General features: G+C 41.6%; 1 protein-coding gene across 1 annotated transcript in view; it reads left to right on the plus strand.

Annotated features, from left to right (window-relative positions):
- unm_hu7910 (un-named hu7910) overlaps positions 1–26,632 on the plus strand; it is a 148,732-nt gene that overhangs the window by 116,967 nt on the left and 5,133 nt on the right. The window contains exons 29-33 of the mRNA XM_078541233.1: positions 765–854; positions 1,666–1,803; positions 6,710–6,845; positions 13,496–13,587; positions 26,272–26,405. Of these exons, the coding sequence (XP_078397359.1) occupies positions 765–854; positions 1,666–1,803; positions 6,710–6,845; positions 13,496–13,587; positions 26,272–26,405 (590 nt within the window). The remainder of the gene's footprint in view (positions 1–764; positions 855–1,665; positions 1,804–6,709; positions 6,846–13,495; positions 13,588–26,271; positions 26,406–26,632) is intronic.

A 26,632-nucleotide genomic window follows, 5' to 3' on the forward strand; every position in this document is an offset into this window, starting at 1 on the left:
TGAAAATCAGTTTCTGTCAAGTTTTGAAGCCACATCTGAACTTTGTAGCAACTTAATGCCTTTACAAATATCATCAATGTGCTTGGTAAATTTCTGTTGTGGCATACAAACTCTGTTGGCCTTTTCAGAGGGATGCATTGTATATTAACAAAAAGTTGCCTACTGTTTAAATCAGTTTCATGTTGTTCATTTCTGATGGTATGAAGCTAAGAGGTAAGGAGAGATATTTTCATCCTCAAACCTCTATTCAAGTGGGCGGGGTTGGATAGTCTTTTCATTATTGCTTCATGTAAACTTAAAGCTTATAATACGGTAATTGGTTCAGTATAGAGTTCAGATGATAAGACTAAAGTACATTGTAAATTAATGAAAATGTTGAGACAGCAAGAGTGTCCTTTTAAGGTGTCAGTACATGGCCAGAGAAACGCAGGAAAACTGCATTCTGCCATCACATGGTGCTGCTTCATTCAAAGTTGAGTTAGATTTAATTCCCATGTCCTTGGCAAGTTTAAAATTGTGTTGCTGCTCAGCGTGCACAGTTAGTTATTTTAGACATGAGATTCCAAGTGCATTTTTGCATGATTACTATATTAGTTCAGTTGCACTGAAGGTAGTTAATTCAGAAATCCAGGCTTGCAATGAAGTAGAGAAAATAAAATAGAAACAAAGTCAAGTATATATCTCCTTATGAGTATCTAAGAATGTACTTTTTGCATGTTGGCTTTGTTGCACAAACAGATTTTTAAAAAATGCAATCTCCACAGGAAGGATTATTATCTGGAGACCCAGGGACTGATGATGGTCGCTTTTACTTCCACTTAGGAGATGCATTGCAGAGGGTGGGTGATCAAGAGGTGAGTAAAATTGCAAGTTCCCATTTTATACAAATGGGTTTTTAAACAATCAGTTAAGATCAGAGGTGTATTTTTTTTCCAAAATAACATCTATTATATACACTAAAATAATAAAATTAGCAAAAAGTATTTGGAAATTCTGCTTAATGAGGATTGAAAATTCTACTTTAAATATTTTTTGTAAGAGGTTTTTAATAAAAAAACTGCCTGATTCTAAATTAGTGAGTTAACCTTCCAAGTAAAGTTGAAGCTGGATTAAATATATCTCTAAATTGGATTTCTTTCAATATTAGCAATTTCTAGCTCATCCTTCAAAATGTTTTTGCTCATTGCTTTCACTGGCTCCTCTCTTCTACCTCCAGTGATGCATCCTCAGATATTGCCAAGAAATATATGAGTTTCAAACAATTAAAATCCATGTTGTATACTCAAACTGGCTCCAGCCAAGTTCTATATGTAATCAATGTTACAACTGCTAATTAATAATCTATCTCTGGGCAATAGACTAGTTTAATCATGTTTAATACATCAATAGGAAAGCTTACATTCGCGTTGCTGTTGATGAAACAAATTCACTTAAATGGTCAGGTTGTGAATGGTTAATTTCTCTGTGTAAGTAATCCAATTTGTAATCAGTGAAATTAAACATAACATGTAATTTTGACTGTTCGGAATTTATCTATAGCATTATATTTAACGCTGAGTGCAGTTAGCAGTGATGGGGTTGGTGGTCCATAGGAACAACAGACTTGCTGACACAATATCTTGGTATGATTTACGATATAGTTTTGCTGGTTCATTTGATCCATAGGCATACACATGGTATGAACTGGGACACAAAAAGGGTCATTTTGCATCTGTGTGGCAGCGTTCACTCTACAATGTGAATGGACTTAAGGCTCAGCCCTGGTGGACAACTAAAGAAACAGGGTATACTGAACTGGTAAAGGTATGTGCATTTTTAATAGAGACTTGTGTTCGGAGTAATTATTCAACAACAACAAAAGCAGCTTGTATTTGTATAGCGCTTTTAACATATGAAAATGTCACAGGATGTTTCCTGGAAGCATAATCAGACAAATTGGCACTGAGACAAATCAGATGATATGAGAAGAGGTGACTAAATGTTTGGTAAAGAAGAGGGAGGCGGAGATGTTTTGTTCGGGAATTCCAGAGCTTAAATAGTTGAAGGCATATCTGCCAGTAGTGGGGCAAAGGAAATGAGAGGATGCAGAGTGAGCTAGAGTCAGGGGAAACAGAGTTCTTGGAGGGTTGTAGGGCTGGAGATGTTTACAGACATGATAAGGGATCCTCAGTCAGATAGTTGATCACGTGGCTGTTACATCCAGTAATTAATTGAGTTATTGGATTCCAAGGCTGGGATATTCTGGCCCCGCCGAGGGTGAGGCGGTGCCCCAGCCAGAAGTCCATTGACTTGCGGTGGGACTGGAAGATCGTGGCGGCGGTTGGATACGGAAAATCCCGTCCTAAGGGTGGGCATTAGATGGGCAGAGACTGTGACCAGTTTTCTAAATTTATTCACAAGGGCCTCAAATATTTTTTTTCATAAATGTAGATTGTTTAACCTAGCTCATTCCTTCTACAGCTTAAAATACATTTTCTCTTCCCTTTTCATGATGCACCATTTCCTAAGCAACTGTCATGTCTGTGCCAACTCTTTGCCAGGGCAATTCAAAACTAATCTTAATCTTCTGAGTATCTTCTGTATGTCCCTCTGCTTCAAATACTTATCCAATCTTTGCTTAAAAGATGCACTAGTCTTTGTATCAACCATTTCCTATGGCAAAGTATTCCATATTCCCAGTCCCTGTACAAAAATTTTCCTCTAACCTCTTTCCTCTCTTAATGACAACTTCAAATTGATATCCCCTCATCACAGACACCCAGCCAGAGAAAATTGCCTTCCTCATTCACTCTTCCAAAACACTTTACATTTTTAACAGCCTTTTTTGGATCTTCCCTTTGCCTTATGTCCTCCAGTATAAATAGTGTTAGTATTTAGTATCCCCTATTATTACTACAGTGCCTAATCTAGCCATTATCCTTGTGAATCTGTGGTCTGCACTCTTGGTGACTTTAATTCCTTTCTGTAACTGTGGTCTATTCAGTTTAATATACAATTTATCACTACTTCTTTACTCTTGTTTTCTGTATCCCTATTTATAAAACCTGTAATGCTGTTGGCCTTGTTTGTTCCTTTATCTACCTGCACTCGCACCTTTCGGAAATTATGTATTTGAATGCCTAGACCTCTCCGTTTATTAACCAACTTTATTGTCTTTTCATTTTCTTGCTTTTTGCTGCCAAAGTGTGTTACCTCACATTTAACCACATTAAATTGCATCTGTTACCTGTTTGCCCATTCCACCAAATCGTACTAAATCCCTGACATGTCATCTACAAATTGAGATTGTATTCCCTATTGTTAACTCCAAGAGTTGTATATAAGAGTAGAATGAGTCTGAAAATTGTCTTTTACTCCAGGCAGGTTTATTCCTCAGCCAGCTCAACAGAGTGACAGACTACCCTTCCCCCCTCCTCCCCCCTTCCCTCCTCCCCCCTTCCCTCCTCTCTCTCCACCCCCCAACCTCCCCTCTCTCTCTCTCTCTCTCTCTCCCCCCTACTAGGACTGTCACTGACCTCATCTCCTCTGGAGATCTTCCCTCCCTCCACAGCTTCCAACCTCATAGTCTCCCAACCTCGGACGGCCCGCTTCTACCTTCTACCCAAAATCCACAAACAGGTCTGTCCCGGCAGACCGATCGTGTCAGCCTGTTCCTGCCCCACGGAACTCATTTCTTGCTATCTTGACTCCATTCTCTCTTCCCACCTACATCCGTGATTCCTCTGACACCCTACATCATATCAACAATTTCCAGTTCCCTGGTCCCAACCGCCTCCCCTTCACCATGGACGTCCAATCCCTCTACACCTCCATCCGCCACCGGGATGGTCTGAGGGCTGTCCGCTTCTTCCTCGAACAGAGGCCTGAACAATCCCCATCCACCACTACTCTCCTCCACCTGGCTGAACTTGTTCTCTCACTGAACAATTTCTCCTTAAACTGTCTCACTTCCTCCAAATAAAAAGTGTGGCTATGGGTACCCACATGGGCCCCAGTTATGCCTGACTCTTTATGGGGTATGTGGAACATTCCTTGTTCCAGTCCTACTCAGGCCCCCTCCCACAACTCTTTCTCCAGTACATCGATGACTGCTTCGGTGCTGCTTCATGCTCTTGTCTGGACCTGGAAAAATTTATTAATTTTGCTTCCAATTTCCACCCCTCCCATCATTTTCACATGGTCCATCTCTGACACTTCCCTTCCTTTCCTTGACCTCTCTGTCTCAATTTCTGGTGATAGACTGTCCACCAATATTCATTACAAACCTACTGACTCCCACAGCTACCTCAACTACAGCTCCTCACACCCTACTTCCTGTAAGGACTCCATCCCATTCTCTCAGTTCTTACGCCTCCGTCGCATCTGTTCTGATGATGCCACTTTCAAAAACAGTTCCTCTGACATGTCTTCCTTCCGTTTCCGAGGTTTTCCACCCACTGTGGTTGACAGGGCCCTCAACCGTGTCCGGCCCATCTCCCGCGCATCCGCACTCACACCTTCCTCTCCCTCCCAGAACCATGATAGGGTCCCCTTGTCCTCACTTATCACCCCACCAGCCTCCACATTCAAAGGATGATCCTCTGCCATTTTCGCCAACTCCAACATGATGCCACCACCAAACACATCCTCCCTTCACCCCCCCGGCGGCATTCCGCAGGGATTGTTCCCTCCGGGACACCCTGGTCCACTCCTCCATCACCCCCTACACCTCAACCCCCTCCCATGGCACCTTCCCATGCAACTGCAGAAGATGCAACACCTGCCCCTTTACTTCCCCCCCTCCAAGGGCCCAAACACTTCTTTTAAGCGAAGCAGAATTTCACATGCACTTCCCTCAATTTAGTCTACTGCATTCACTGTTCCCAATGCGGTCTCCTCTACATTGGAGAGACCAAACGCAGACTGGGTGACCACTTTGCGGAACACCTTCGGTCTGTCTGCAAGCATGACCCAGACCTCCCTGTCACTTGCCATTTCAACACACCACCCTACTCTCATGCCCACATGTCTGTCCTTGGCCTGCTGCAATGTTCCAGTGAAGCTCAACGCAAACTGGAGGAACATCACCTCACCTTCCGACTAGGTCCTTTACAGCCTTCCAGACTTAATATTGAGTTCAGCAACTTTAGATCATGAACTCTCTCCTCCATCCCCACCCCCTTTCCGATCCCCTTTTTTTCAATAATTTATCATTTTTCATATTTTTTTTGTATATATTTTTCTTTTCCCACCTATTTCCATTATTTTTAAATGTATTTCCACCCATTGTTTTATCTCTACCATTTAGCCTATTTCGATCCCTTCCCCCACCCCACCCCCACTCGGGCTATCTGTTACTTGCTCGTCCTGCTTTCTACCCTTAATGTCATCGTTAGCACATTCCTCAGCTAATACCACCATCGTCAACACCCCTTTGCCTTTTTGTCTATGACATCTTTTGGCTATCTCTTCTTTGCCTCCACCTATCACTGGCCCTCTATCCAGCTCTACCTGTCCCACCCCCCTTCAACCAGCTTATATTCCACCTCATTTCTATATTTCCTTAGTTCTGATGAAGTTATATGGACTCGAAACGTTAACTGTATTCCTCTCTGCAGATGCTGTCAGACCTGCTGAGTTTTTCCAGCTATTTTTGTTTTTGTATAAATGCAAGTTTGTTTTTCTTCTTTCCTGACTCGCATTTCTAAATACATACTATTGGTTATGGATTCTAAGAGCTTGTCCACGGTTCAAATCAGACTGATTGATTTATAATTAAACATTAGCCCTGTTTTACAGGTGCTGCCAGACCTGCTAAATATTTCCAACATTTTCTGTTTTAATTTGTTACATCGGTTACTGTCTGGCCCCATGGTACAATTTGCTTGTTTAATGAGAATTGGAAAATCATGGCCAAAGCCTCTACCATTTTCTCTGACTCTTTCAACTACTGAGGGTGCATGTTATCAGGGACTTATCTACCCCGAGTGGTCCTCATATTTCAGAATTAATTTGTTTTTTTACAGTTATCTTTACCAATTGTTTCATATCCTCCCCAATGACTGACATTTTCAATTCCATCATTGGTAAAAACGAATCCAAAGTAATTGTCAACCCTTCCACAGTTTATTCGTTCCTTCATTCCTGAGCTGTTCTATCCTCTCTTTAACTACTATCCTCTCTTTAACTATTTTATAAACTTTATTTCCTCTTATATTATCATAGTCTATCAGCCCTTCTAATCTCTTTCAACTTCCTGCTACATTTTCACTGTTCTAAATTGCTAGTTCTAACTTTATCTTGTACCTTTTCTTCAAGTTTCAATTTAGTTTAGTCTTTCTATTTGTTCACAGAACCTTGCAGTTTCATTCACCTTTTCACTTGGTAGAAATGTATTTATTTTGTACTCCCTCCATCTTGTGCTTTAACATTTCCCATTGCTGGTCTATTGACCTGCCCGCTAACTTTTCTGCCCAATTAATTTGAGTCACATCTCTTTTTATCACCTGTAAGTCTTGTGATTTTATTGGTTACATGTTGGTGCTGTACATTGCACATCACAGATCTTTCGGAGACTGACCAGACTTGGGCAACGCTGCTAATTAGATTTTCATTTTGCTGTTGAGGAAAAAATATTCCTGATAATTATCTTAGCTCTTGAAGGATGGTTGTTCTGTTGTGAGATCCTAAATCCAATATCTAAATTTTACTAATATTTTTTTCTTTGTAGACTCTTGAGAGGAATTGGAAGTTAATCCGTGATGAGGGTCTGGCTGTTATGGATAAAGAAAGGGGTTTTTTCTTGCCAGAAGATGAAAACTTGAGAGAGAAAGGAGACTGGGGCCAGTTTACACTTTGGCAGCAAGGTAATACCTAATTGTGAGGACATCACTTTGAGGTGTGTGATGTTACTGTATATTGATTATCTATGTCAATATATTACAATGTGTAAAACCCATGAAGAACGTGTTCACTTTTTCTCTGATTTGGAAATAAACAATGACCCTGGTAAGTAGGTTCAAAAATTGGTTAAGATTGCTGTAGCAAAGCCTTTGTTGACCTGAACATGGAAAATTGCATTTCACAATATATTACATTATGGCAAGAAAGTGATATGCAAGCCACTGAATTAACATATTTTGTTGTAGAGCTATCAAGATGCTAAGTAATGTACCATAGCAACAATACATGTCTGATGCCATCATTTGAATTTATCAGTTGCCATGCTGATTAAGCAACATAGTATTTTCAATTATTAACTTATTAAAGCACTCTAGCATCACAAATCTGTTGTAGCATAAATGACGCCACACACACCCCCGTGTTGCCTATGGTTTATATGCTTGTGCAATACAGGATATACTCAATCAGGGCTACTTCCATAATTTTTTTTTAACTTGTACCGTCAGTCAGCAATATTGTGATGCCTGAGCATACAGCTACTGAGTGATTAATATGTGTTGTTCCTAGATTATTAGAGCTTTTTATGATATTTTGTCATTTTTTCACCTGGTTTGATATTTTGCAACAAGTGCCTAACAAGAGAAACTATTGCTTTCTTAAATGATATAATCATGCACAGCTTTGAATAAATGAATTTTGGATTAATATATGTCTGCATTTCATTTTATTAATCCCTTGACGCACATTGCTTGTAATGTGTCTGCCATTAGTTTGCTTTCTACCATTAATTACTTTTCCCCTGTAAGCTGTAGGTAAAGATCTAGATAAATTCACATGAGTGATACAGCAAAAAGTGGAATGTTTTCAGTTTAATTCAGTAGTTTTCTCTCTTCATGCCCTCGGTGCATTAACTCCAGCCTGAAGATACAGGCGCATGGGTGCTAATGCCAGCCGATACCTTGCCCAAGTGATTATATTCATTTATGAGCTTTGTCAGTGATTGTCAGAAACTTATCTGAATCATAAAATGATACAGCACAGAAGGAGACCATTCAGCCAAATGTGCTTGTATGGCTCATTGATGGAGCTATATAATTAGTTACATTCCTCTGCTCTTTCTCCGTGGTCCATGCAGTGGGGGCATCACATCTGTACCCTGTCATGACCGCATCTCATATCCAGGCACACATTTCCTGCAGGATCCACCAGAATAATAATCAGGGAGAGGACCTCCTCTTCTTTTACTCTCTCCCTAACCTAGTGAACCTGAGGCTGTTATAGTGCCATTACTGCAGCAGCTTAGACCAGCTGTCTTGACGCAGACCTAGAATTGAACTTGGGACCTTCTTTGTCAATGTGATTCTGTTATTCTCTGAAATTTTTGAATTGTCATAGACCCTTCAAAAGCATATGCCTGGCTGGAGAAAATCTTTCACTCATTTAGTACAGTGGTAGTGCCGCACAACACGATGGAGGGTATCCTCAATGTAAAGACAGGACTTCACCTTCACCCTGTCATGGACAAATGCATATGCAACAGGTAGATTGGTGAGCATGAGGTCAGGTAGGTTTTTTCCCCTCACCACCAGCCCAGCAGCTATGTGCTTTAGGGCTCGGCCAGCTCTATCCGTAGCGGTGCTACAGAGCCACACTTGGTGATGGACGTTGAAGTCCCCCAGCCAGAGTACATTCTGTGCCCCTGCCATTCTCAGTGCTTCCTCCAAGTGGTGTTCAACATAGAAGAGCATTGATTCGTCAGCTGAGGGGTTGTGGGGGCTTGGGTGGGGAGGAGGCCGGTAGGTGGTAATCAGCAGGAAGTTTCCTTGCCCATGTTTGACCTGATGCCATGAGACTTCATGGGGACCAGAGTAGATGTTGAGAACTCCCAAGACAGCTCCCTCCTGACTGTATACCACAGGTGCATCGGAGGCGGCAGCACAATCTTGTCGGTGGGACAGGACATAGCCAGGGATGGTGATGGTGGTATCTGGGGCATAGTCATACTCATGGAATCATACCTTTCAAACAATGTCAGGCTGTTGCTTGACTTGTCTGTGGGACGGCTTTCCCAATTTTGACACAAGCCACCATTTGTTAGTAGAGAGGACTTTGCAGGGTCGACAGGGCTAAGTTTGCCGTTGTCTTTTCTGGTGTCTCGGTTGATGCCGGGTGGTTGTCCGGTTTCATTCCTTTTGAGTGGTTTGCTGGGCCCTTTCAGAGGGCATTTAAGAGTCAGCCACTTTACTGTGGATCTGGAGTCACATGTAGGCCCCACCAGGTAAGGACGGCAGATTTCCTTCCCTAAAGGACATTAGTGAACCAGATGGGTTTTTACGACAATCGACGATGGTTTCATGGCCACTGGTACCGAGAATAGTTCTTAAATCCCGAAATTCTTAACTGAATTTAAATTCCACCAGCTGCCACAGTGGGATTTAAACCTGTGTCTCCAGAGCATTAGCCTGGATTACTAGTCTAGTGATATTACCACTGTGCCCCCCCATAAATTGTGTTTATATATAAAAAAATCCTGCTGAGCTAAATCCAGTAGTGGGGTTTGGAACTTAGCAATGCATTCGTAATAAGATTCCATCAAACAACTGAATAAACAAACCCTACAAAGCACAATCCAATGGAGTCTTTGAAGTTGCCTGACCAGAAATCCTGCCATCTTTTGTTTCAAAGGCTCAACAGATGGAGTTTCAATCACAGAAGTTTTGCATCTGTTCAGTTTTTTTGCAAGGTCTCTACATATTCTGGAATTCAAATCAATGTAAAAAATCAAAGCATTGTGCCTAGATGACTCATTTAAATCAGATTCTCAATACTGTTGCATACCTAAGAGCACTTTAACCACCAGATAAAGTACTCTAATGCATGTGAACACTTACACAGTGCTGGTCAATTTTAATGGTCACTTACCTTTTAAGGACAGAGCCCTATGATCAATTGCTGCATTAAAACATATTTAACTTATTAAACAACGTCTAATTATGACATCTGAAATTGGGAAGAGCTTGTAAACTGACCTGTCATAGGGTTCCTGACTCCACACAGGCTTTCCCCAAGGTTCACGAACTAAGTTAGCTCGCATGATTCACACAACCTTCAGGAACCCACACGCTGTGACACAAGTACCAATGTCTGGGGAAAATTGCATTTGCACGAGGTACTTAAATGACAGTCCTGACGTCACATTACATGAACTTTGGGTTGTGACCTGCCATGCTTCCCGCCACAGGAAAAATGGAGTCTGTCATGAAAAGCCTGTTAAGCACAAATTTGTGGGACCCTATGCCTCCAGTTTAGGCCTCCTGACACGGGTTTGCTCAGCATTAGGAGGGGAACATCTGGCCCAATAGGTGTGAACAACATTTACATGGAAATTGCCATGTGAAATGTTGACAGTGACAGGACACATCAATATTAGTGATTTTTGCGAGGAATACGTTTCTTACAAAAAGGTCAGCATAAATTCATAACCTACAGCACAGGAAGAGGTCATTCAACCAGTCCGCGCCTATGCTGTCTTTTTGAAGGAGTAGTTATGCTTAGTGGACATTAAAAACCTAATCTAAATCCTAATCATCATCTTAAAATATCTGTCACCCCAGCATAACAATGTAGCAAACTTTATTTCTTTAATGACCCTACTTTGTTTAAAAGAAATGCGCACTTAGTGGTGCATGTTGAGCAATTATTAAATTTTGTTATATATTTAGAATTTGGGTCCTAACATGTGGCTTGACTTGAGCACATGGTAGCTGTGCATTGCTGATGTTTTCCTGATGTTTGTCGTGCCGCGTGCTGCCTAAGCTAATGTACAAGATTTGCCAGATGCTAGAGTGAAGATTGATTTTCCTTTTACAAAACAGTATTTTACTGATTCCTCTCTGCAACATTCCTTCCTTCATTTATTCTAACCACAGTGGAAGACCAAGGGAAGTATTCCTTTCTCGTGAGATTATTGGAGCAGAATTGCACAATATCACACTGGAATGGGCGAGGGTTAGTTCTTCACAAATGGCCGGTTTTATAGTTTTTTTTCTAAAACAGTTCAGTACAATGTGCCTCCTTAATCTTCAGCATAACAGCATGGAGCAGTTTTGTTGATGGGGAAAATTTTCAAATGAAACAAAAAAATTATTTGAGAGATGTAAACCTAAATTAGCAACCCTGTGCATTTGCTTGGGCTTCCAACTATTGCTACATTATTAAATGAAACAGATTTTCTGGTTAAGTTAATTGACCACAGAATTGGAGTGCACCAATCAAATAGTCACCAATTTAAAAATGTGTAAGAAAAGATTCTAAATTATTTTATGTAGCCTCCTACCACCTTTCTAGATCACCGTTCAGAATGTGGGTAGGCTGAACAAATTGACATTGCACATCTTGTCCACCTGTACTCTGACTCAATATTTCAGATGTTTCAGCACTGATTGACATCTGTTCTTTGCATCTGTCAAGAAGTCAAGTTAAGCCAAATTTCCCCCATCTCACCTCGTAATTCAGATCTTTCACACTAGAGATTGGGCTGTTAGCGCTTTTCTACACTGCCTCCAACACTTGATTCCCCCTCTCATGTCTCGGTGACCAGAACCCAGCCACAGCACTCAAGGTATGAGTTAACCAGAATTCATTATAGTCTGAATAAAGCTTCCTTTGACTGGTATTCTCCTCTTTTGTCTGTGCAATACTGTTGGTTATATAGTCTGCTGTTTTATTGAATATCCAAACTACAATGATTTCTAGGTCCCTTTCAACTTTGTTGTTGGCTCTTTCATCACCATTCAAAGAGAGCACCTGTGATCTATCTTTCCCACCTATGCTCAGTATTTTACACTTCCTTGTATTAATTTCATCTGCTATTGTTCTATCATATTTTCTCTAAACCATTTTGATTCTCTATGACTGCACTCCCTGTTATACTTCGGCAGTCATGAGGTATTTGTATCTGGAGCAATTGCCCTGACCCAGCTGATGAAAGAGGTAGCAATGGGAAATTAGAGTGTTATTCAAAAAGAAAACTTGGATTCTTACTCAATGCACGGTATGGGTCTTCCAATCGCTGTTAGGGAGTTTGAGGAGGAAGATGAGTTTAAACAGAGGGAGATAGTTTCCCTTAGCAATTGTCTCCATTTGATGATAACCCACCCAGATTGTACCTTCTCCAACTTTCATCCTTGATGATTTTCTCTTGAGGTCCAATACTCATTCAGCTATTTTACACCCATGATGAGTTACTTAGTGTTTTATACAGAATAATCTATCCACTTTTAATAATCTCCTCAATTCTGTCTGTCCTTCAAAGTTTTTGTGCCTAACTTTCTAAAGTCATAACCCTTTCCTTTTGATCAATGGATCATTTTATTCATCTCTTCATCCAGTTATAATACCCACTCTTTCATTTATAAATATTTCCTAGCAAACACCCCACAGCCTCCACTTCTCTTGGGTGCTTTCCTTATGATTAATCTACGATTGGAAAGCTCTTTTTAATTTTGTTTCTCTTAGATGGCCAGTTCTAAATTTACATATCTGGGGTGCTTCCTTGGAAGCTCCTACTCAATAGATGTTGAACTATCTGACATCAACTGAGATGGTGTGGGAGCATAATCAATTTCAGCAACCAAGATTAGGGAAGGAAGAAAAATTGGTTACAGGTTTCTGCTTCTGATTTTCTACTCGGGAGACCTCTGCTAACAATTGCATGTGTGAATATCTGGTGATTTGACCTGTGATGTGATTTTCTCCATGTCTTCCATATTAATAACCTTTTGTATAAGTCCAATAGGGTTTAATGGCCATTGAAATAGCTAAAATAAAATGTAAAGTTACAATGGTGAATTCTAAAAATGTTTCATATTTTAAATGTCAATTTTAGCAGGTGAAGCAGCTTCCAATTCATTTTGTTGGTAATGTGAAAAATTAGGGGGTCAGAACAAACTGTTTCATGCATGACAGAGCAGCAAATCTTAAAGTAGCCTCACATGGGAGATACTGCATCGAAATGTGTGTCATCTCCCAGTGGAGGCATGCATCAAAGCTTTCAGAGCACTTGAATACGCAGTTACTGAGCACTCAATTACAGTCCTTGGTGAATAGAATTGGACTCTTACATGCAGAAAGATGAGCTTGTATGCATCACTGTCAGTGAATCTGTGACACATGCACTGTAAGTTCTATATTATTGCTGAGGTAAAATTATACCTGTGGAGGAGGTTTATTTTTTACCCCACTTGTGTAGGTTGGATAAATTAATTAGACATAAAAGCTTTGTAAATAGAAGGTGAATTCACATACAAAATTAGAAAATCTGCCAACTCATGCTAAAGATGTATACAATTAAGATATATTGTTCGTAATTATGACTATATCCATCTGAACAAATGTTGATGTGTAACCAAAATGCCATATGAATTGGGAACTTTTTTGAAATTGGTGGGGATGGTGTACACAGAGCATATGTAAACTGGATTGTTCAAATCCATTAATTTTTAGATTTGTAATTGTTGTTAGGTCAATTCATTGCCTGTGCATTTAATTATGACTATCTGAAATTATGGTAATGCAGCTGCTGCCTTGTATATATTTTTCTTTTCCCCTCTAGGTCGTAGGACTGAGAAATCCTGTAAACAAGTCCCCAAAACATGTGCCTTGTTTGAAAAGTTTCCTGAGTCAACAGGCTGCAAACGTGGACAGGTACTTCCACTTTTTCATAATCTTTTATTGTAGAAACAATGTATCCATTCAGTGGTGAGTGCTATATGGAGATTTCAAATTATTCCATAAGTTTCTATTATAAAATTAGTGAAATGTGATCAGTGAATTTTGAACAGAGGAAGATGTAAAGTGCATCCTTTAACAATTCAGAATAAATCTAAATTCCAGTTTGACTCAAAAGTAGATTTTTCATTCCGAATCCTCGCGGCACACAGGTATGTAAGACCAGCCACAGTTTTTCAGGGGAAAACAATCTTTTAAATGCATTGTTCTTTCATATCAATTAAAACGCCGTGCACTTTATGAAACAATTCATTAAGATCCTGATTGAGTCTTGATACATATGGCATTAGTAATTAGCTTGATATTCAGAGTAGTGGCATTTGCCTGCAAGCATGAGAAGAAATGAGAGGCAGAAACAGTTTAGTTCTCCTATGACTCAGCCTACAGAAGCACCTCAGATATTCCAGTATTAGAAGGTTATAGAGATTGAGATGTATTGTGATGCATAAAGGATGAACCCAGCAGTTAGAATGCCCAGTGTAATACAGGTTATTACCACCACTTGTGGACCATGAAACAAAAAAAATAAAATTGGTGTTCCGACCTCAAACCAAATTTCAATCCAATCCTACCTTTGTCATCCACAGTAAATTTGGTTGCTAACTCCGACAGACTCTTTGTAACCTGTTCAGTTGCTGAGAATGTTTGAGAACAACTCCGTACTAAGACGTGTGATATGTTCCCAATCAAATATAACATCAGCGATTTCCCATTGACGGGTCTGATTTCTGATTCAAGCTTGACTATTCACCATTACCTTTGCCCACATCTGAACAGGAAAGCCATATTTCATGGCCCAGATTGTGTGGTAGGAATAATAATGAGGCTATCAGCACTCACTGTTATTATGGAGTAAATCAGATAGCAACTTCTGGCATCCTCAAGTGCAGTTAAATTGGGAAATCAAGAAGTTGCTGTCTGAGTCGCCATGCTTCTCCACAGGCTTCACTATACCAATACCTCATTAAGAGACTCAGCATTGATACACAGTAAGGGCGTGAATTTGCAGTACTTACCCAATAGTTATTCACTAAATATCCATTCAACTGTACATGAATTTTTAATGGTGTGACAGGTCTTACCAAACAACCTCTCTGGCACTGAAAATTTGCATTTGCAAGTGTTGAGTCTCATTCCTTCCCATTACAATTATCATTGGAGCTCTTATAAGAATTAAAAGTGTTTTTTTTTACATTTTCCATTGTTCTATCCTCTCTCAAATCCATTTTTCTTTTTATTTAGTCGCTTGGTAGTAGAGAACTTGAGTATTGCTGAAAAAAGACATTTTGTCGAAGCTTTTTGTCTTGCACTCATCAGGACAATCACAAGAATACCAACGTTAGCGGAAGCAACAACTTTATACTGTATGAGAAGAGAGTGATTGGTTGGCAAGTGGACTCTGATTGGTAGAGGCGTTGCCATGGAAAATGCACCAATTAATGGTGACTGTTAACTACCAAACACTCTTTGAAATTTTAAACCAGGCATCTTTACTCTGATTAGTCAAGGCATTGCCCTGAGGAATGAATCAGCGAATGGCTATCGCTTATTTTGTTTAGCTGAAATAGGGACAATGTGTGTACATGTTCTTTTTGTCTGCAAAGAAAAGGGCCCTCTATTAATACATGTAGCTTCCAATGCACACAAATGCACCACACTGCAAGCTCGATTGGCCATCTTAACTTGGTTGTCAACATAATTTTTAGCACACTGAAGATTATTTAGCAAACGTGGTCCAATCGCGGCATTGCATCTAATGTTGGACAATGTTTTGATTTTTGCAAGCGCTGCCTGGTGGGGTATGGTCTGTACCTTGTCCATTGCAAACAGTGGAATGGATATGCTGTTTTTGTTTAATTCGTTCATGGGATGTGGGCGTCGCTGGCTAGGCCAGCATTTATTGCCCATCTCTAATTGCCCTTGTTTAGAGGGCATTTTAAGAGTCATCCATATTGCTGTGGGTCTGGAGTCATTTGTAGGCCAGACCAGGTAAGGATGGCAGATTTCCTTCCCTAAAGGACATTAGTGAACCAGATGGGTTTTTACGACAATCAGCAATGGTTTCATGGTCGTCATTAAACTTTTAATTCCAGATTTTTTTATTGAATTCAAATTCCACCATCTGCCATGGTGGGACTCAAACCCAGATCCCCTGAGCGTCATCCTGGGTCTCTGGATTACCACTATGCCACCACCTCACTATTTGATAAGATCCACCAGTTTTTGGGACGTACGGCCTACATACCTAGCGTCACACTGGCACTGAAGTTCATATATCACATTACTCATTTGTGTGATAGGCAGAACTTCTTTTTGGCTTGACAGCAGCATCCTGTTAATGGCAAATGCCACTCATGTTGCTACTGCATAGTAGCAGTGTGAAACCTGTTGCTCAAATTTTTGAGATATCTTGTCCGTCCAAGGTAATCTGAAGTAGACTGGGCACTTTTCAGGGCCGAAAATGATGGCCTTATACCCATGAGTTTGCGTGATATATAGAGCAAAATGATCTGATCAGGGTAGCCATTACCCCGCAGGATGTCTTTGATGCGCCTTATTTCAGCATCAAACTTGCATGGTGAGCAAATGGCTCGGGCGCTATTTACAAGGCCAATCTTATAGCGTGTGGAACCGCAAGAATCCCAATGCGTGTATTGACCAATTAAGGTAGTTTGGCGGTAGACTGTGGTAGAGAACCCCCTGGCAGATTTATCAACTCATACGTCAAGGAAGGAGTGTTCATTTGACTGCTCCATTTCAAAGGTGAATTTGAGTGCAAGATGGAGCCCATTAAGACATTTGAGGAAATTGTTACATGCTGCAATGGACTTTAAATGTAGCAAACATATCACCCATATATCGGAAATATGCAAGTGGTAGGAGATGAGGTGTCATTCCATCAAAGACACATTTCTCATGGAACCCAACAAAGATGTTTGCGAGATCTGGGCCTAGAGGGGACCCCATGGCAACACCATCTATTTGGGTATACATGGTGTAGTTAAAACTGAACTTAACTGCGTGAGTTTCCGAGTTCATAAACTCAACAAATACTGATTCACGCAATGGTGGTGGGTCTAGATCACCATAATATAGTGCTGCAGCTCAAATATCTATGGCTTCCTTAAGTGGAACATTAGTGAACAGTGTCAAATGAGCACATGGACACACAGTATTGCTATTGATATGCAAGTCCTGTATGGTCTTCGGAAATGTGAAGGAGTCCTTCACTGTGTATCTGGAAAATTTGTTCAAAACTGTTGTAGCAGTCCACCCAACCATTTGGCCAATTCATGCTGTGCAAGAATGAGTCATAGATAAGATAGGGCGTAAAGGTCTTTACTTTTGTGTGTCTTGAGCAGCCCATACATATTCCGAAGCAGTGAACCTTGAGGACGAACTGTCATATATATCATGCAGCAGCTCATTGCTCTTACACAAATCCAGCAAGTTTTTTTAGCTTACTTTCGAGCAAGGCTGTTGGTCATGTTGAGCAGTAGGTCCAATGGATACAAATTTTGACCTGTCATTAAGAATGATGTGTATTTTGTTGATATAGTCACACTTGTTAAGGATGACTATTCCCGTCCCTCTGTCAGGCTTACTGATGTGTATGTCCAGCTTAGTTTTAAGACCTCTCAACGCTGTAAGACGTTTATGTTGCATGTGAAAATTAGACAGGCCATTTGGAATCCTGCAGTATGCATGCGCTAAATCAGCTAGGCTTGTTTTCAACTATTCAGCATCCTCGGGTGGGATAGCTGGGAGTAGAGGAATTCGAACTCAGCAAATACTTCTTCCTATTTGAATTGGGATGAATACACCAAAATTGAAACCATGCACAAGCACAAACTCCTCACTTTCTGAAAGTATATGGTCAGAGAAATTTGTTGTGTTTAGTGGCATTGTTAATTGTGTTGCCAAACCGCTTTGGATTAAGTGAGCTTATGGTGCAGACATGTTTCAATCGGGCACTGTTTATGGTGCGGTCATCGATTGAAGCAATACAGTGACATAAACGGATGAAATCAAAAAATGAAAGAAAGTTGCACACCTCACACCAAGCGCAGTGTAGGGCACAGTGTAAATTAGTAACCCTATTACCAAACTGTTCAATCTTATCTCACATAAACGCTTGCTCAATCATGAGACTGTCTCTCACTTTAGCATTATCGATATGTTTGGAAATGAAAACTGGCATAACCTTGGGTGTAATACACGCTTGGAGAAATTTGATATTGGCGACCCTGATCAGATCATTTCACGTTGCATATCGCACAAACTCATGAACAGGCCTAAGGCCGTCACTTTTGGCCATGAAAAGTGCCCAGTCTACCTCAGATTACCCTGGAAGGGCAAGGTACCTCAAAACTTTGAGCAACAGGTGAAGTTTGCTGTTTCACGCTGCTACTGTGCAGTAGCAACATGAGTGGTATTCACCATTGACAGGATGCTGCCATCAAGCCAAAATGAAGCTCTGCTTGTCACACAAATGAGTGACATGTTATATGAATTTCAGTGCCAGTGCGATGCTAGGTATGTAGGCCATACTTCCAAAAACTAGTGGATCGATTCAAACAGCATGACCCTTCTGTTGTTTGCAACGGGCAAGGTACAGACCATACCCAACCAGCCCATGCTCACAAAACTCAAAGCAGAGTGTCCAACATTAGATGTGATTCTGCGATTGGACAGCATTTGCTAAATAATTTTCAATGTGCTAAGAATTACACTGACAACCAATTTAAGATTGTCAGTCAGGCTCACAATGTGGCGCATTTGTGTGTACTAAAAGCTACATCTATTAATACACAGGGCCCTGCTCTTTGCAGACAGAAAGAACATGTACACACATTGTGCCTGTTTCAGCTAAACAAAATAAGTGACAGCCATTCGCTAGTTCATTCCTCAGACCAATCAGAGTCAAGCTGCCTGATTTAAAATTTTAAACAATGCTTGGCAGTTAACTGTTGGTCACCATTAACTAGTGCATTCTCTATGGCAATGCCTCTAACAAATCAGAGTTCACTTGCCAAACCAATCAGCACCCTCTTCTCATACTGTATAAAGTTGTTGCTCCATTGGTATTCTTGCGATTGTCCTGAGTGCAAGATGAAAAGCTTTGACAAAATATCTTTTTTTCAGCAATTCTCTTTATTTACTTTCTGTATGTGATTTTACATTGAATTATATTATCTAATTTGCACTTCCCAGTTTAGACTCTGCATGGCTCAAGAAGGATTTTTCAGTCTGATTGGCTGAAGAGAGACACGCTGTTGCTTGCCCTGTTCTCGCATGCTACAGATCCCCTGTATAGGGCGCAATGCTGAAATGGATCTCTAATTGCCATAAGTTGCTGCACAAAAGTCTGTGGGCAGCTTTAAGCATAATGAGCAACAGATGCCATTTGTTCATTGCTGATTGCAAAATCTGGGCCAATTACCCTAAGCCTGACAAATGTCATCTTTGGCTAACATTTTACAGTAAACTGTTCACTTGTAAAATCAGTTTAGTTTCTGAGCGAGGTATATCAAGGACTATAGGTGGCATAGCACACCATTCATTAACCTCAACGTTGTAAATCAACCTAAACTGATGAGCTAAGTCTCTCAAACACATACTTTGTCAATTCTTTTTTATTCACTCAAGGGATGTGGGTGCTCCAGGCCATGCCAGCATTTATTACCCATTTCTGATTGCCCTTGAGAAGGTGATGTTGAGCCGCCACCTTGAACCACTGCAGTCCATGTGGTGTAGGTACACCCACAATGCTGTTAGGTAGGGAGTTCCAGGATTTTGACCCAGCAACAGTGAAGGACTGGTGATATATTTCCAAGTCAGAATGGTGAGTGGCTTGGAGGGGGATCTTCCAGGTGGTGGTGTTCCCATCTATCTGCTGCCCTTGTCCTTCTAGATGGTAGTGGTCATGGGTTTGGACGGTGCTGTCTAAGGAGGCTTGATGATTTTCTTTAGATCTACAGGACAAAACTGCATTGACCATCTCAATCGAGGGGTTCAAGAATGGCTAATGCACACGAGGTATGGTGCCTGAGTTTTCAGTCATTCCTCCGATAAAGTCAGCTGGGAATGTGTCCCTGACAATCACGGCGACCCGCAGCTATTTAATGCTCCGTGGAGTGTTGGGACTTTCGCTTCTCACTCAAGGGAAGTTCCGCCTCAGAGCTGCCAGGCATCTGATTGGCGAGCGGCTGTGTAGTCCCAGCAACACCAACGGTGGCCATTGCGGGGAGTACAAGCAGTTCCACCAGCCGTAAGTCCATAGGACCATTGCAAGTCTGAGAGGTTCATGGTGGAACAGGAGGGGAGACCAGGGAGAGGGGGAAATTAAATCATGATGGCAAGGACAGAAGGGGAAGTAGCATCCTGAGGGGCAGTACTTGGGTGGAGTGGCTGATCTGGAAATGGACCCATGTGGGGAGGCCTTCCCGCCTGAGGTCTGAACGTGGATACTTGCCCCATCCCTGAACTCCTCCCGCCAGTCATATAATTGAGGCCAGGCAGGAAGTGGCCATTAATTGGCCATATAAGGACCTCAATTGGGACGAAGACAGGCGGGCCACCCTAGGCCTCACCCGCCCCTGCAAAATTGCAGACAGGTCAGGGGCTTACAGATAGACAGGAAGGCCATCTGGGGAATTTTAGGCCCCCCGCTGCCTGCAAACCTGCCGGCGGGGGGGCCTGTAGAATTCTTCCTATGGGGAGTGCATCGAAGCCTGAAAGTCCACTTGATGGTCTTACATTTTATACTAATTTTCTTTTTTCCAAAAGTTCTTTGGCATGGCTGAAAGGGTACCAACCGTCCTCTTATCCAAGTGCCTATTTCTGTGTAACCCAAAACATTGAGTATTGGCAAATTATTGGCATGTAGGGAAATCACAGCCAAGCCCATTCTTCATCTCAGCCAATGTCAATACAAAAGTACTTTCTAGCATGTCTGCAGTGGTAAACTTTTTTCATTCCCCTTATTGACCCTGTGATCAATTCTGTTGCCATGCTTGCTGAGATTAACTAATCGAGCAGACAAAAGGGACTGAGTCTGTTCTGTCCTGTCCTGCTCTGCAACACATCGAGATGGGGAGAGCTGATTGTACATATAATATTCTTTCTGGGCATTTTTTTGCTTGAGATCAAAATTTTAGTCATGAATATTGAACAGAAAATGCCCTCCTGTGACAACTGATGCACATAAATCACTAACACTACTCATTAGTTAGAATGAGCGAAACAAGTTCAAACTTTTAATACTTCTGAAAATTATTATGTTCTGCATTATTGCTCTGCACTATAGAAATTGATGTGCCATTAGTCTGGTGTTGCTAGTTTATTTATTAGCACCTTAGCCATAGAACTTTTCAAAAGTACAATAACTATGGGCTGAATTTTATGATGGACACTGAAGTCCTGCTGCCAGGGCTGAAAAGGTGAACCTGCTTCAGCTAGAAGCAGGAGCCTGGGGCAGCATATTATTGGTGGTGGGCACATAAGCGGCAGTCAACAGTGTTGCCATCTCTATTAAACCCACCCCCAAGAGCTGGTGGCCCAGTCAGAGGGCCAGCAACTCAGCAGCCTCAGCAATGATCCCCAGTGGTTCCAGGGATGCCAGGGTCAGCCAGGCAGTCTCTCACAATCATGGGGTGGCAAGAGTTCGCTGAGAGCATGCTGTTTTACAGGGGGAGTCATTGCTGCCAGGTGTGGAGGCACCCCCGTGGGCCTTGGACTGCCCAAAAAGGGCAGCCCCCACCACCCCCATGAACTCATGAAGCCTGCTGGGAAGCCACCAGCTTTCACTGAACAGTCTCCCCACATGGTGCGCACCCCCCCCCCGCCGCCCCAAAAACCCCAGCCACTGCTGGCAAAATGCCTGCAGAGGTGGAAAGAGGCACTTGATTGGACACAAGTGGCACAGTGGGGCTCTAGCTGGCACATCTGCCAGCTCTGCTGCCACTGGCAAAATGGCATGGCAGCGGGAAGGTATTGGGCATATCCTCTTATAACACCTTCCTGCATGAAGGGGCTGGTAAAATTCCAGTCTACGTTTCCATTTCTTATGCAAGACTTTTTTTGGAATTTAGAAGTATTTCTTTCTGTGGCACATAGACTGTTTTGGGAGCTTTTTTTTTAAAATCTGGTTTTAATTGGCATTCAGACTGAAACCTCACTCCATTTAGCCATTTCTATGGGTAGAAAGAGACAGCTGTCCTAAAATGTTCCCCGCCTAACAGATGCCGATGCGAGAATTTCTGATGAGAGGTCATCAACCTGAAAAGTTAACTTTTTCTCTCTCTGCGGATGCTACCTCACCTAAGTATTTTCAGCGTTTTCTGTTTTTATTTAAGTAGTTTTTGATGCTAGTTAATAGACAGACCCTACCTTATAGGGGAAAGCAGGCTTCCCTTCTGGGGGTAGTGTGTGTAGAGTTGGGGGGGTGACAGTGCAACTGAATAAAAAATATTTTCACATACGAACTTTGAAATGTATTTGTTTGGGTGTAGTTTATTCTACTTTGATTGCTAAACTAATGGAAAATAAGTAGTTCCCACGGACTCAGCCATTTCAGAACAACAGGAATAAATTCTGATTTTTCTAGGGATGAAGATTCTAATTGTGTCTGTGTTGTGCCCCTTCCTGCCCGCCCGCCCCCAGTGCCTGCCTGCCCGCTCGCTCCCAGTGCCTGCCTGCCCGCCCGCCCCCAGTGCCTGCCTGCCCGCCCGCCCCCAGTGCCTGCCTGCCCGCCCGCCCCCAGTGCCTGCCTGCCCGCCCGCCCCCAGTGCCTGCCTGCCCGCCCGCCCCCAGTGCCTGCCTGCCCACCCGCCCCCAGTGCCTGCCTGCCCGCCCGCCTCCAGTGCCTGCCTGCCCGCCCGCCCCCAGTGCCTGCCTGCCCGCCCGCCCCCCCCTCAGTGCCTGCCCGCCCGCCCGCCCCCAGTGCCTGCCTGCGCGCCCGCATCACGACACATGAAAGGAATTAGCTGTGTACCCACTACCAGGGAAAACAGCATTGAAACCACTGGGTGGAGTGAATTGAGAACGGCAGCCAGTATGACAGCCAGAGGACCCAGCCGGTTGGTACTGGTTCTTTAAAGCTGAATAGCAGTGCATTTCTTTTGTCAAAGCCCATTTTACTTGTGGGCCTGATTGGTCAGTGAAGGGTCAAATAGTCAACTTTTTTTTTAAAAAAGCTATTCATGAGTCCCATTGCTAATATAGATAGATTGCTCTACCCAGCATAGCATACAGAACAGCTGCACAGGAGTGTGTTAAAATATTCTTTTCTTAGCAACACAAGCCGATCAGACAGCTTATAAAATATTTGGTACATTGGAAAGTATAGAAACAGAAGTCAGCTACGTAAGAGGATCTTCAAACTCTGCGTAATAAGTCTGGCGGTGAGCAATTATCATTAGTAAGCAGTAAAACTACTATCCCTGAGTAGCTTCAGGGTTGACAGCTGCTTTTGACCTTTAACCCTGCCTTACCCACCCCAGTTTCATACTTTGCCTGTGAATCAATAGGATGCACTTAGTGGCTTATTTGAAAAGCAAATGAATCAATAACATGTCTAGGGCAGCTTAATTTTAAACAATTTTGAACAAGGACATTGTGTCCCAGAAAGGTTATTGAGAATGGGTGTTGTGAAAAAAGACCTCATAATGGGACCCTTTCCCCACTAGATGCATACATTTCTTCTGAAAAGAATGTTTCTGCTCCAGCAGCAAATAGGTTGGTGAGGGCAAAAGGACATGAGCATTTTTAGGTACAGGAAAAGGTAATGAGGCTAAACAAGCCCATACCCTTACAGAGATTGACCAAATCCCACTCTCCTCGCCATATTCCTCACTCCATTTTTTCTTTGGAAATCAGCCAGTTTGTAACATCTGCTTCAATGATCTTTCCTAGTAACCTGTTCCAGTACTCTGTTCCCTTTTGTCTGTAAAGATTCTGCATGACCTCCCTTCCTGTGCCTAATCTGCTCACTTTTGACAGGTATTTAAATCCTTCAATACTGTCAATGTCTTCCTTGGATCTGTTTTGTCAATTGTCCTTAAATTTCAATTAGGTTAACTTGAAGCCTCCACTTTCCTCCAAAATAAAGCCCAGCATTCTTGACCTTTTTTCAAACATAAATGCCTGATATTGAAGCCATATTTGTTGCCGCCTCTCAAAGTTCTGAGCTTCACATAATACTATTGCTCTATCCTCTTGCTAACGCACCCAGATTGCATCCAGCTCTTTACTCTCATCTGATTATTTTATAATGCTCTGTATTGAACTGCAACAGCTACTCATTGGCCCAGTTACCCTAGATCCCTCTGATTATGGTTACAAAGTTCTTTATTGTTTGTCCTCCCTGTTGGTTTGTTATTATCACAGACTTGTTGATATTTCTTACTATGTTCAAATCAAACTGCTGACATAATACAAACCATTAATAATGGCTAATTGATGCAACACCGTTTTGTTTACTTTGTTGCGGTTAGGTTTTATGCCCTTAAAGCTTATTGGGAGATGGACAATTTACTTTTAAAAATCAGCATGGGATATGGACACTTTACATTCACAAAATAGACTCCAGAAAGTTAGGTGACTTCTTTTGTGGTTTCTGTACAGACACAGACAGACATGTCTGAACATATCTCTGGAAGTTACTTAAAATGTGTATGGTTTCCAAGGCAATGACTGACGACCCCTTACCATTTCAATGGAAGAGATTTAAAATAGTAATGGCTGCTAGACTTGCTGGCCCATGAAAATAAAATTTCAAGTAACATTTTGGAGGGAGTCATAACTGGAATGTTGATGAGATAGCAAACATCCTCCATTGTGTGGCAAATTGCTTAGCCATCAACCCATTGTGTGGACAATGGAAAACATTGATACTGTTGCCACATGACAGAAACTGGTTTGGATTAGGAAACACCTGTAAATACCTTGTTAACCCACAAGGACAGGGCAGGTCAGCCTGGTATGCGAAGACTAGAGGGAGCCATCTCTCACCCAACACTAAGGGAGGACCCTGCCTCAGAAGTCACCTTAGGCAAAAAATCGGGGCTTATTTGTTTTACCTGCCAGAGTTCAGTTCTTCACTACAGGGGTTCAGCCAACTTCGACTGGAAAGCCAGAAGCTTGCTGTTGTTTGGAGTGAACCACTGTGAATTCATCACCAGAAATCTCCGAACTTCATTTTTTTCTTCAGTGCATCAATTGGGAATCCTTCAGGTCTGCAACGTTTCAACTACCAGCTTGAGGATTGATCAGAGTGACCTTTTTCTTTTTTAGCAAACCTTCATGTTACATCTTTAGAAATCATCTGTTCTTGTGTGTGTGTGTGTATATATGTATCTAGTATGCGTGAGGGATGAGTAGTGTTGCGATTACATTTCGGGTGCTGAGAAATAAACATTTATCCTTTCTTTTGATTTAAACTTACAAGAAAGCCTATTTCATGTCCCTTCCTTAAAGTCAGTGCACTCAAGAGGTTAAAATAACCCTCCTCAAAAACACATCTTGATGTGGTCAACCGCAAGGTGAGAAAAAGAAATTATCCTACATCTCTCCCTGTCCGTAACAACCTATAACTGGCTACTTGTTGTGGAAAGCCCCAAATGTGTAGCTCAAAGTTAGGAGAGCCAAGAATTGAGAGAGGGCTGGAAAACTGAGTCAGGGAGCGTTGTTCTTCTTAAGTGGAGGAAAAAGCAATATATATATGTTGATGTGTCTAGGCAACTTGACTCCATGCCCATTATTTTCAGGGCATTAAGTACAGGAGCCACAATTTGTACAATTTACCTGAATGCCAGGCAGACTATAATTGGAGCTCACTGCACACATTAAAATTGCCATGGTTCCAAGGTTGGTTTCCTGCATACCTCATTCATAAGTTCTTTCCAGCCTGAATTTTTTACCATTTATGGCTAGCCTCAGTTTCTTGATTACAGAAATGTTCTACTCAGAGCCATACTTCACTTCTTATTCTGTGACTTTTTATCCTAGGCATTAATTGCCAAAGTGGAGCTTAAAAATCAAGACATCAACTGCATTTTCCTATCCACTATGTCCATGAAATCATTGAGAAAAATCCATCAAGTTAGCTAAACATGACCTTCCTTTCTTGAATGTGTGCTGGTTGTTCATTAATAAATTCTTCTTATCTAAATGATCATCTACCCAATCTCTGAAGATCATTCCACAGAACGTCCCTACAGCAAATGCTAAGTATGTTATCTATGCTTTCCAAACCTTGTAAACCTATCCTGAATATAATGAGCTTTCCAAAATAGCAGTTAAAGCTACAGTAATTTCAGTCCCCTATCTTTTTGACCATTGGGCACAAGTAGTTGAATTTTTTGTTAATATTTGATCTTTTTTATAAACCTAAACTTTGTTATTTGCGTAGAATCTGGCTTCCCCTCAGAGGAATTTGTAGGGTAACTTTAGCAAAGTTAAGAAATGTAAGTAATATTTTGGCAAAGATTTTGCCAAACAGGTTCTTAACACACAGATGGTTGATATATTCATCAAAATCAGTATAAGCTGTAAGTGTGAGAAAATAATTTTGAATTTACTATTGTGCATTTTTTTTAGATTAAGTATTCAGTTATGCATCCAGGGACTCATGTATGGCCTCACACTGGACCTACAAACTGTCGCCTAAGAATGCATCTTGGCCTAGTCATTCCTAAACAAGGGTGTAAAATACGCTGTGCCAATGACACCAGGTAAGACATCTCTTGATGTTCGTTGAAGATTTTAAGAATCGAACCTAAAAGTTACAGGAACCTTTTTATAAAATGTTATTGCCTCACCCAAGTTTACTATAACGGCAAAAAAAGACTGGTGTTGCAAAAACTGGCATCAGACTGCTGTTGCTGTATACGTGTATGAATATTTTACTGAATTCTCCCAATCTACAACCGTAACTCCGGAGTTACTGCCAATGTTACAG

Source organism: Cetorhinus maximus, chromosome 4, assembly GCF_964194155.1.
Source record: "Cetorhinus maximus chromosome 4, sCetMax3.hap1.1, whole genome shotgun sequence".
NCBI classification, from domain to species: Eukaryota; Metazoa; Chordata; class Chondrichthyes; order Lamniformes; family Cetorhinidae; genus Cetorhinus; species Cetorhinus maximus.